Source organism: Aricia agestis, chromosome 1, assembly GCF_905147365.1.
Source record: "Aricia agestis chromosome 1, ilAriAges1.1, whole genome shotgun sequence".
Lineage (NCBI taxonomy): Eukaryota > Metazoa > Arthropoda > Insecta > Lepidoptera > Lycaenidae > Aricia > Aricia agestis.
Genome location: NC_056406.1, coordinates 6,500,739 through 6,514,274, shown reverse-complemented (window position 1 = coordinate 6,514,274; position 13,536 = coordinate 6,500,739). Strand labels below are relative to the sequence as shown.

At 37.6% G+C, this 13,536-nt stretch overlaps 1 protein-coding gene across 1 annotated transcript in view; it reads right to left on the bottom strand.

Annotated features, from left to right (window-relative positions):
- LOC121726780 (transcription factor Sox-17-alpha-B) overlaps positions 1 to 13,536 on the bottom strand; it is a 108,270-nt gene that overhangs the window by 69,731 nt on the left and 25,003 nt on the right. The window contains exon 3 of the mRNA XM_042114295.1: positions 4,453 to 4,841. Within this exon, the coding sequence (XP_041970229.1) occupies positions 4,453 to 4,841 (389 nt within the window). The remainder of the gene's footprint in view (positions 1 to 4,452; positions 4,842 to 13,536) is intronic.

The following is a 13,536-nucleotide window of genomic DNA, read 5'->3' as shown; positions in this document are numbered from 1 at the left end:
TTAATTTGTTACACCCTGTATTTAAAGTAGTTTGTTAGAATACTTGCTTTTCTTTTTTATTTTAACTATAACTATATTCTGAATTTCACACTTTTCTGAGTCTTTCTGTGGCAGCACGTCCGTTATGGAGTCAAAACTTAAAGTGTGGACATATAAACCACACACTGACTGTGTCTTACTTTTTAACACTTATTTGTTATTTGTTTTTGGCTGTTCCCTCCTACTCTCACAATAAAATTTTCTTTCCTACTGTCAGCCTTAGTGTATGTAGTACTAGCTATTATAGTAGGACTAATCTCAATAATTTATTAATTTAAATGAATCGTGTCTCGTACAATCATGTACTGAGTATGTGCGGTGGTGTGTTGTCAAGGATGGTTGCTCTGATCCCATATAAGGATTTGGTTATCACCAATTAATGGTGCCGATCAAGGTCAAAACGTGACCGTTTTATCATTATGCTGATTATTTTCGGGACTATAATATATTATTTATTAGCTGTTGACTAGTTGTTTTGCTTTAAGATAATAATGGTGGCTAATGGTACTTATATATAGCTACCATTAACTATACTAGTAGCTAAATCGTAACTTGTTCCTAAGTAATTATTTCATTTCATTTTATCGGAGCTTAAGATATTTTTGCCACCGTGAATTGGGCAAGTTTTTTTTAATTGTTTAATTGTCTGTCTCTAATGAAATAAACATTCAGTGGTTTATAACCTTAACCCATCAGCAACTTATTGATAAGAAGAACACCTGTCAAATAACCTAAATAATAATAATAAAAAAGATTTATTTTGCACATCACACAACACAATATTTACAAACAGACGCAAAAACAAGGACAAAGTATAATTAAATTAACATTGTATTGTGTGATGCCAAAGATGGACCCAGCTCAGCATTAGCAGCAAGACTGCTGCACTGATATTCTGCTAAATAACCATAGAAACCGGATATAATACCATCTGCTAAAAACACGTACAAATAAACACATCAAATTAGAAATTATGAAACTGTTTGCATGGTCTACGCCTTGCAAATTATTTTTTACTGTATTGTTACTCACGTCATAGATGATAAAGGGGAATGCCAGCCTGTTTACAAGTAAGCGATATAGCTATTTGCGTCAAACAACCACAAATCCATATTTGTTGACATCCAAGTTATTGCTCTAGCCATGACATTTGACAAATGTTATTTCGTCCAAAAAATTATCAAATGCGACTTTCAATTTTTTGCACTGTGCGTAACTTTTAAAGCTCTATCTAACATATCGGTTATTCTCTTAATTTTAAACCGAAAAGTATATATACCTTATTGTCTGATGAATGTAGGGAGATATCGTATCTATCTACAAAAAATCATTCGTGATTTGAAAAATAATTATTATCGCATAGTTAATAATAATTCCTTTGTCTATACTGATTTCATAAATTAACTCTATTCAAGAAATACTTTGTAGGTTTTACAAGCGTTACATTCTTGTGCATAAATTATTTTACTTTACTTTTATTTTACTTAGATTACTTATACTTTCCTTAAGCATCCAAACTATTTTGATTTACTTTAATTTACTTAGTAATGATTGGTCGGCAATTGATGTCTGGTACCTACGTTTTACTTATAAGCATATAGAGTCAGCTGGGCTGTCACATAGGTGACACGTAAGTCGGCGGTAATCCCATATTTTGGCTGATAAACCCTATTCCATTACTCATTGGTAACGCATGAATAATGCCCGCAAACCGCGGTCAACCTGCAACTCTATTCCCCCGTGATAAGGCAGGGTCTCTTATCATTCGAGTACGTTTGTGATGCTTACTATTTACGGGTACACGGTTATGTTTTTTTTTAGTTTTATTTCATTAAACGCGATAGCATCGAGCCACCCACGCCGCGGCTGTAATGACTTGCCATATCTGACCTCTGCCAGGGACAGTCGGAGGCTAAAGTGCTTATTGTACCGTTAGATACAGTAATTGTAATTATAGTAGGTATTATAGTATAAAATCTTTATTGATGGTTATTTGTATGTGATATAGCTATATCAAAAGCTATATTGCTTGTGTTAAAGCGTAGTAAATATTAGATATTTTTATGTTTTGATTGGTGATCACTGATCACTGATCACTAAGCATCAATACTGCATTGATAGGCAGTAAATACCTAGGACTTTAGCAACAATAAATACTAGCTCCATTATTTCTTGCTCCAATTACTCTCATACTATGATGGTTGTTTCTACTTTTAGAAATGTAATAACATTTTCTTAAATACTATCTATGTAGCTGGCTGCTGGAGAGTAGAGTAGTGATCTATTAACTTAAGAGCTTGTCGTGGCCACAGTACAGGCAGAGTACGTTGCGTAGGGTCGGGTTCAGGTCGGGAGAAAGTTATAAGGTCGTGCTAATTACTGATATAACTGCGTCACCGGTGCCATGGCTCCCGGCTGATGACTCATTCGTGTTATACTAAATACAAATATTATAGTGAACGAACCAGGTAACTAACATAATACAACATAAGGACAATTACTCATTTTTCTCTTATAATTTGAACAAACCTTGCAACTTAACAACTTCATCATCTGGCTAATTATATCTAGTTATACATAGAATTCTCATTTTTTGATTCGAAATCATTTTCGCGGTCCTAAAGCCTCCATTTATGCAAAAAAAGACAGTTTTCAAATTGTTACTTACCCGCTTAATTGCGAAAGTCTGTTAATCACCATTTTGAAGAAATTTGCTATGGAGACTTTGGGCTGGGGAAGGACATAATATTATAATATAATTAATCATATCTTTATACACGTTGGTCGTTGGTAATGCTGGAAAATGACTCTTATCATAAAAAACTTTGTCCAATGATCGAAAGCTCTCTATGCCTCAAAGTGTTAAGAAATCAATATCTATTAGATTAGCAGATTGTTATAGCTCTACTTATTCAATCTGTAACCACCAGCTATAGCGATACTATGCAATTAAGTTGTTACTGTGGAATTCCTTACCATCTTTGTGATCATGGACTGTTTATGTCAATAATATCCGCCACTCTACTCCTTATCACATTTTCTTTTATCAGCTCTAATTTGTTCATGACTTAAATTCTATATTCTGTAAGCTGTCGCGCTCAGATCCTATTCTTTCCATCTATACTATGCATACTAATATTATAAATGCAAAAGCGTCTGCCTGTCTATCTGTCTGTTACCTCTTCGCACCTAAACCACTAAACCGATTTTTGTGAGTATGGAGATAATTTAATTTCTTCTTAATAAATTCAGTCTAAATAGAGAAATGGCTAACTTATTTCTGGCCAATGGGTGTCGGAAAATATGTTTTTTTTTTTAATGAAATAAGGGGGCAAACGAGCAAACACTCGCAGTATCAGAAGAGCTGCAGGTGCGTTGCCGGCCTTATAAGAGGGAATAGGGTAATAGCGGAGGGTAGAGATGGGAAGGGAAGTTAATAGGGGAGGGTAGGGAAGGGAATGGGGTAGGGGATTGGGCCTCCGGTAAATTCATTCACTCAGCGAAACACAGCGCAAGCGCTGTTTCACGCCGGTTTTCTGTGAGAGCGTGGTATTTCTCCGGTCGAGCCGGCCCATTCGTACCGAAGCATGGCTCTCCCACGTATTTCCTTTAATTGGACGAATATATAATAATATAATTATAGATTTAAATGTTATTAATTTAACAAGTAAGTCATTTAGGTATTCGAAAGAGTGTTTAACAGATCATACAAGATAGACAACGCAATGTTTAAAACAACTTGTTAAACAGTAAATTAATAAAAAATAAATTGCATGTATGCCCTATTAAAAAAACCAAGATTGCAATCCTAATGAATATTGCATGTACGAAATTTAAATACAGAATGAATGGTTAACCAAATGCGATCGATCAATATGGAAATACGCCATTTAATTATCCAAATTAGCATATATCAGAGGAAGGGCGAGAAACATACTATAAATCCTTAAAATGTTTGCTACGCTAACTCGTGCGTATTTTGATAAATTACGACGTTTCACATTAAACAGCCTAGAAGACTTTAAGTTTATAATATGTATGTAGTACGTTAGTTTATGTTTCGAAGCCTTGCCAAAATTATAATTGGGTATTGTTTTGATGATGATTTTTGCTACCGTACATTATTCAAATAGTTTCTGTATATTCTCTACATATTAAGTTACTACTACTGTAGTTATTTGTAGTCTATTACTTAGATTAGAACAAAAATTATTGTAAGCTAAAAATAATATCACCACAGTGTGCCTAAAATTAAGTTTATTCCACAGTCCACTTACCTTTGACTTCTTCAATTCTATTGAAAGCAGCACAAAACAAATAAATAATATTTTTAAATCGTTCGACTCAAAACAAATTGTGTGATCATCAACAAACAGTTTTTCTATATCATGGTAAAATAAAAAATAAACTTACCTAGCATTTTACTTAAGTCCGCATTATGTAGATCTGGATTCTCATCAGCCAGCTTCTTCCGCTCCACCTTGGCCCACACCATGAACGCGTTCATGGGTCTTCGTATCCTGGCCTCCTTCATCGCTTTGGCCTGGCCCATCTTCGTCGTGAAGGGTGCCCGAGCGTACTGCTGGGAGGAGTAGTCCCTCGACGCTTCGTAGGGGCTCCTGAAGTCATACGGCGCTCGGTACATGTCCCCGTAGGGTATGGAGGACCACACCACCAGCTCGGGGCTGGTAGGGTCCTGGCCGGAGTCGGTGCTGTTCTCGACGGCTCCCTGGACGTACTGCTCGTAGCTCCTGTGGTAGGTCGGCGGTGACTCGATGCCAGCCCCTCCTGAATCCATCATGCTGGAAGGAGAAGAATTTCAGATTAATGTCATGACAATATGGCACTTGAGAAGTTATGTGTTGTCACTACCTTTATTTTGATATGGTCCCGCCAAAAGCGCAGATAGAGCATTGAGGGTTTTAGTTTGTAAACCAGGCATTTAGCACCGTTAGTTTAAAAGGGATTCTATAGGCCCTACTCCGGGGTCACTGAAAAGCTAAATGTATTTCCTCTTGATAAAAGTTTGAATACGTGGGACAGCCATGCTTCGGCACGAATGGGCCGGCTCGACCGGAGAAATACCACGTTCTCACAGAAAACCGGCGTGAAACAGCGCTTGCGCTGTGTTTCGCCGAGTGAGTGAGTTTACCGGAGGCCCAATCCCCTACCCTATTTCCTTTCCTACCCTCCCCTATTACCCTATTCCCTCTTAAAAGGCCGGCAACGCACCCGCAGCTCTTCTGATGCTGCGAGTGTCCATGGGCGACGGAAGTTTCTTTCCATCACGTGACCCGTTTGCTCGTTTGCCCCCTTATTTCATTTTAAAAAAATGCAATCAGACGCCAGCTGAAATGGACGCCATACAATATACTATGTATAGATACTTAATTCATGACTCATAAGACTTCCACATAACGTCCCTTAGCTAACAACACCGCTCAAGTCAAAAATTGGCGGTTTTTACATTTTAATGCCATTCGATAGAGCTGCGCATTGCGCGTCGAACTATTGGACACATGATATAGATTTCAGCCAATTAGAAGCCGTAATTCAAAAAACAGTAACAGTGCTCAAGTCGATTGGCCTCGCAACACCGCACAAGTCGTTAATCTGTCATACATTTCGCGCGAAAATACTTCGTACTCCGTGTTTATTCAATTTTTATGTGAATTTTATCGCTGAAAGGAGTATGCAAGAACTTTTAATAGAAGATTAAGAGGTAAGCTATAGAATAAAGTAATGAACGGTGTTAAGCCGCAAGGGCAAAGTCACAGACAGATCTCCCCGAATGATCAGTTTTACTGAAATTGAGCCATTCGGCGTGGTGGGCATTAAAGTCGCCAAGTATTATGATCTCTGCGGATGGGATCTGCTGCTGCACTAAATCTGAAGTAGCTTGGAGGTGTTCAAAGAGTCGGTCCGTCTCGGGGTCACCACTATGGGATGCACGCATAGACGCGAGGGTGGTCGTCGTAATCAAATCGGAGTCACAACGTTGAGAGGTTCAAGAGGAGGACTTCAAGATTGCTGAGGCGGCGAGAGCTGATATCATCTCTGATATACACACACACTCCAGCTTTAGGCAGAAAGGAGTGCTCGAGATAATACTCTGGGTGGAAAAGGTATGATTTGTCACTTAAAGGTGATATCTGCGTCTCGGTTAAAAAGAGCAAAGCCGGCTTTGCCGAGTCAAAGTGGTAATGGACGGCATTAAGGTTGGAGTGTAATTCCCAGATGTTACAGGATTAATATCGAGGGGTGGGTGCCTTTGTGTGTTCGCTCTTGCCCCGAGCAGATTAGAGCGCAGTTCCCTCCCCAGAATACGACTATCGACAGACAGTTTTGACGTGGGAGAGCCATGCTTCGGCACGAATGGGCCGGCTCGACCGGAGAGATACCACGTTTCACACCGGTTTTCTGTGAGGACGTGGTATTTCTCCGGTCGAGCCGGCCCATTTGTGCCGAAGCAATGTTAATTATCTTGAAATTTAATAAAAGCATTTCTTTGCAAATATTCTTTAAATACCTTAATGCCTAACACTTCCGCAAACAACACCGCCTAAATCTAATAAAGTATCAGTCAACACAGCTCAAGTCATAAAATAAAAGTTTAAATAAAGTAAATCGACAAAATAAGTATAAATAAGTAATTATTTCTTAACCGCTAACTAGAGTATTACTTATAATGACAAAAAAAATCCACGAAATTTTTAAAATCGACTGTTTTTTTTTCGTCTCTTGTAAAGTTGGTAAAAATGACTTAGGCGGTGTTGTAAGCTAAGGGACGATAAGTAACATGACCAATACTAATTATGGATCATTTCTTTTGAAGAGGAAAATTTCGGTGTCGCGTGTCTTGCAGGTTCGCTTGCACTTCCTCCACCTAAAGAACGTAAGTATTCTAAACGTTTATGTACTTTATTCAGTCACCACTCACCCCACTTATAATTAACATCCATATTAACTGTACTAAAATGCTTAATTCTTCTATTCTTTTTCATTGAAACATCACACTCTAATAAAACAATATCACACAAAGCTTCTCAAAATTGACAAAATCGCTCGCACAAGCATTTACTGGAACGGATATGTAAATCGAGTGTGAGGTAATAGACGCAAAATGCAATTCGTTGAACGATCGGTGTCCTATACCACAATTGTTCAGCGGACTCCATGTTCAGGGAAGTGCAAAAATCTGCGAGTGTCAGTTACCAGCTAGTAACGAGAACGATATGAGGAAAGTGAACCGATATTGGTAGAATTAGATACCGTCTGCAAACGATATCTTGATTTACGTAGGCCGTTTCTAGCTGTGCCCGTACACAAACTTAAGAAGCGCTTACACGGGCAATAATTACGGCAATAATTGCTCGGCGACACGAATGGAGCGATCTGGAGCAATTGGAGCAATTTATTTCATATCGCTCAAGGCCATATCTCTCAAATATTCGATGGCCACATCACTCAATATTGTATTGCGCAATATTGCTGGTTGTTGCCGCAAATTGCTTGATGTAGTCGTGACGTCAAAGTTGACGAGAATTGACTGGAGTTGAGCAATTTTATTTGCCGGTATAAGCGCACCATAAAGGGACTCTATACTAATGGCCGTACTCAGAGACATTCAATGATGGTTAAACTTCACTTTATTGAAAAGTTTGACATATAATGTCAAAATCTTCATTTAATTACCTACAATTAACTTATTAACATTCGTCTCCGAGGACGGCAGTAACATTTAGAAATAAATGTGTTCAGAAGATTTAACATTAAGTACCGAAGGTTAAACGAATGTTGAAGTAATCTTATATCTTTAAACGAGTAATTCTTGTATATATAAATTGGAATCTCGGAATCGACTCCAACGATTTTCATGAAATTTTGTATATAGGGGGTTTCGGGGGCGGTAAATCGATCTAGCTAGGAATCATTTTTAGAAAATGACATTTTATTCGTGTTTAATTGAATACCTAGCAAAACTCGGTCAAATAGCTAGTTTATAATAAGAAAAGCAATTTACTTGTTCCATGGCACAACCAAAACTCTGCAACCAGGCGTAAACGCGTGACTAAAAATGTGGTTTATTCGGGGTTTTCATTTGGAAAATGAAGCTAGTCACTAACTAAACTCATGAGTTACTTGGCAGTTGACCAATTTTCAAAATATTTCACCATATTTACCTAACTTTCTATGCAAATGTTAAATATAAAAAGCGATAGAGTGAAACCGCGCAACAATACATTCCCACACGGTGGCGCCTCTAGCGTCGTTCCGGGAAACCGCGGTGTCGAGTGCGCGAGCTTTCCTTTAATTTCGGAATCGCGTCGAGTTACTCTATGTGTGGCTACTGTGGTAGGTAAAGTGTTACGTTGCATCGAGTTGCGATAAAATTGCTTTGTGTAACTACTGATTGGACTGACTTCGTCTATTTTTAATGCACTTTTAGAAGGTAAAGAAACAGACGTACAAGGATAGAAATTATCAATTCGGTTACATTTATGATTCCAATTTTAAACATTTCAAGTGTAAATAATTATTCTATTCAAAATTAATTTTATTGAATATTGTAATAAATAATCCTTTAAAAAATATATAAAGTGCAAAGGTTGCTATTTTATATTCTGCGCTATATTAAGTTAATGGAAATCACAGGAAAATCTACATTCAACGTCATCATATAATTATCTCGGGCGAATGAAAAAAAGCTCGCGTGTTATATTTACTTAGCAGTTGCAAAATGACGGACAGATCAGGTGTTCATTATCAATAATTATATTAATTATTTACATTAAGTCACATTAGTGAATCGAATCAGTTTTCTAGCGGCTTCTATTATACCTACCCTGATACAGATTCAATGTAACATTAATTTATTCTAGCATTGATGTCATTATATTATTGTTCTGTATAATAAAATAATAAATTACATAAAAAATGTAGGTGCACATTATAACTTTAATATATAAACATATAAGTACAAATTCCAAAATTGTTGTGTAAATATATTATGCTGTTTAAGTGTAACGACACTTAAACAGCATAATATATTTGGATAAATTAATGTTGTATGCACTTTGGAGATACTTTGCATCTCGGGAAAGGATATAGAATCTGTACATACTCGTATTATTATAAAACAAAGTCGCTTTTTTTCCCTCATGTCCCTTTGTTCCCTTTAATCTTTAAAACTACGCAACGGATTTTGATGATTCTTTTAGTGTTAGAAAGCCCATTTATCGAGGAAGGCTATAGGTTATATTTTATCAAGACTAATAGGAGCGAAGAAATACAGGAAAAGGTGGAAAAAAAGGGGAAAATTATTTCAAGGGGCTGACTCAAGTCCCTTTCAAATAATACGCGCTAATCTCAGGAAGGTCCGATTTGAAAAATTATTTCAGTGTTAAATAGCCCATTTATTGAGGAAGGCTATAGGCTATATTTTGTCACGCTAAGACTAATAGGAGAATGTGGAAAAAACGGGGGAAATTATTTGAAACGGCTTATCTCGCGAACTACTGGAAATTTTTTTATGTTATTTGGCACAGATAAGAAGTAGACCACGTGAAAGATCATAGGCTATCGATTTTAATCATTTTTTCAATGGCTATATATTTAATACCTGTGCGACGCCAGGACGGGTCGCTAGTAGTTTATATTCCGAAGAAATGTACGTTATTATGATATGAACCCACGTTATAATTTTACGAGCAAAATAAATAGCGTCTATCACAATTCACAAGATAGCATTCCACAATCCACTGTCGCAGTGCGAACATCTCCGTGAGTCAATTGTTTCTCTAATGGTTCTCATGTAAACATAAATAAAAAACACGACGAGTTAGAAAACGCATTCCAACGCAGCTGTTACAACAATGAATATCATCTTCGCAAGATCCAGCCATAATTGAATACTTTAGTGGATGAAGCAGGTAAAGCAGTAACAGTTGAAAAATTGCCGTTTTTTGCGTAAACGGAGGCTTCAGGGCCGGGAAAATGATTTTAAATCAAAAACTGTGGATTTTATGTGTAGCCAGATATATTAACCAGATGATGGAGTACTTTTTCTTTATCGTTGGGGAAATAAAATTACGCATCTACAAGGTTTGTTCAAATTATAAGGGAAAAAATGAGTAATTGTTCCATGGCATTATTATAAAATATTGGTTACTAGCTGTCCCGGTCAACTTCGTGGTACTCAAAAACCTTTCCTGGACTTCAAGGATTATTTTAAGACTAAAATCAGCCCAATCCGTTCAACCGTTTTCGAGTTTTAGCGTTACTAACACATTTGAAAATCATTTTTATATATAAGATCTGGTTCTTCCACTTACGTCTTTAAGTATTTCCAACGAAAAAGTCACATCCATTAGTGCTAAAGTGTGCCAGTATGTAAATTAATAAATATCTATTAGGTTCTGTCTAGATAAGGTCAATCGTAGGATAGGTAAAAAAAATATTGTTGAACACTATACTGTATTTGGCGAAACATGGCGGTAGCGTTTATATAGAAAATTACAAGTCTTTGACAGGGAGCCAATGACCGCTACCGCCATGTTTCTCCGAGTACAGTATAGTCTAAGTTACTGAAATTCGTTTTCGAAGAACTATAAATTTTTCCAGAATGAAATCAACCTAATGTGTCCTTTCCCTCCACATATCCAAACCATACAAACAAAATCAATTAGAGATTTAAGCGAAAAGGGATGACGGACAGACAAACTTTCATAATATATTTGGATTATTTGGGGACTAGATGACGCCCACAACTCCGTTGCGCCAAAATTCGTTTATCGTGCGGTAACCGTACATTTTCCGGGTTAAAAAGTACCCTAGTCACCCGGGACTCAAAGTACCTCCATACCAAACAGTAAAATCGGTTCAGCAGTTTGGACGTGAAGAGGTAATATATAGATAGACAGACAGGACAAGAACGGACAGACAGGCTGAAATAATTTCGCACTAATTAAGTATGGATAATTAATAGTAACGCATCTATCATTTACGGGTACGATTCAATAAACATTCTACATGAAATCAGTGTAGTAGCAAAACAGTAGTGTGCTCTTAATATTCTCTCGTTTACAAGTTGCATTATTTCCAAAGCAACGCGAGACAATAGCTATTGTTGACAAAACGGTCTGTCAGCGCGCGTTTTGCGGGCGAAGGATCCGATTCTTCTCCGACACAATCGATTTGATGATCACCTCTTCCGACTTCCGGAAAACTCATTCGAACATCTCTCTGACTCATGATACTTTTCTCACGTCTAAACGCAATCTTGGTCATTACAGAATCCATACTTCCATACTAATATTATAATTGCGAAAGTGTGTCCGTCTGTTTGTCTGTTACCTCTTCACGCCCAAACTGCTGAACCGATTTTACTGTTTGATATGGAGATACTTTGAGTCCCTGAAAAAGACATAGGGAACTTTTATCCCGAAAAAATTTACGGTTCCAGTGCGATAAACAAATTTTGACGCAATGGAGTTGCGTGCGTTATTTAGTTAGATTTATAAATGTGTGGTAGAGTCATGCTTCGGCACGAATGGGCCGGTTCAAGAAATACCACGGGCTCACAGAAAACCGCCCCACCCTATAATCCTAATCTTAAAAGGCTGGCAACGCACCTGCAGCTCTTCTGATGTTACATGTGTCCATGGGCAATGGAAGTTGCTTTTCAGTTCGGGTAACCCGTTTGCTCGTTTTCCCCTTATTTCATAAAAAAAGTGTCAGTCTGTTTACCTGTTCACGCTCAAACCGCTAAACCGATGATTTGGATGAAATTCGGTATGAAGCTCAACCCTACTTTGATGCCTGGGAATTTGTGTGAAATTGCATGTAACGTAACTACTGATTAAAAACATTTTAAAAGGAGTTGCACCAAATCCCATGATTCGTGGATAGTTAACTCACCGTAGTTTTACTGGAGTTAAATCACAGGACGGGCTTGCTAACCATACACCGGTTACTTTGTATTATGTATTGGGTAAATGAATTAATGTTATAAAATGTTAGTTACCCACTTCGTCCACTCTTGCCTTCAAATATTATTCAGCATTTTTGTACTACTCTGTCCTACCGTCTCCTTCAGGCTTACAGCTCGACAAGGCTTTAAATGAACGTGGGTGACATTGACGGGAGCGCTGCTGGTAAAGGAAAACTGTCAAACACATGTCAAAAATGACGTTTTTGTATGATAGAAGCGTTTAGTTCCTTTTCTCGCCACATTCATATAAAGCCGTGTTCATTTTGACGTGGGAGAGCCATGCTTCGGCACGAATGGGCCGGCTCGATCGGATAAATACCACGTTCTCATAGAAAACCGGCGTGAAACAGCGCTTGCGCTGTGTTTCGCCGAGTGAGTGAATTTACCGGAGGCCAAATCCCCTAATCCCTACCCTATTCCCTTCCCTACCCTCAACTATTCCCTTCCCTTCCCTACCCTACCGTATTACCCTATTTTCTCTTAAAAGGCCGGCAACGCACTTGCAGCTCTTCTGATGCTGCGAGTGTCCATGGGCGACGGAAGTTGCTTTCCATCAGGTGACCCGTTTGCTCGTTTGCCCCCTTATTTCATTAAAAAAAAGCCTTGTCGAACTGTAACCGCGTTACCCAAAGCACTAATCTGTCAACAACTTAAGTAGAGGTAGTATTATTTACACGTGTTCTCGTGTTGGCTATTGTACACAACATGTAGAACACGCAGACAAATGAACTGTGGAGTGCATGTGCAACTGATAAGGCCGTCTCGAGATAACAGATCTGATAACGCGAGCGGTACTTTTAATACCTAAATTGTATCTAAAGTCTAGACTTTCTTAATGTTGGCGACTGGCTGGACGCAGAATGAGTGTTTAAATAGTTTTTTACTGCTTCTGAATACAGGCTACGATTCCAGTTCTAGTAGTAGTAGTTAAGAAGTTGTTTCTAGTAACTTAAACATAATATTATGTTACAAATAAGTGAAATTTCATACGAAGGTGTCCCTGGACCTAGAGACACTGAACAGAATAACTAAAAGGAGTGAAATTATTATTTTTAACAAAAAATTAAAACCGACTTCCAGTTCCAAGGTAAAATCAATAACAATATGAACTAAAAAGTATTAAATAACTCTTACTTTTTAATATTGCCTTTTTGAAAATTCGTCTAAATCTCAACTCATTCTGTACTTACTACAGTCTTCATTATTTTGAAGTAGGTACCAGTATGTATGTACCAGCTAATTTAATCGTGAGTTCAGTCAATGTCAGAATGTCTGAAACTTTTGGGACTGGTACCGACTTCAAAGTAATGAAGACTGTAGTATGTACAGAAATAGTTGAGATTTAGACGAATTTTGAAAAAGGCAATATTAAAGCGTAAGTGTTATTTAATACTTTTTAGTTCACACTAGCTGTCCGGGGAACTTTGTGTCACTTAAAAACCATCCCTGGACTTCTACGAATATTTTAAGACTAAAATCAGCCCAATCAGTTCAACCGTTTTCGA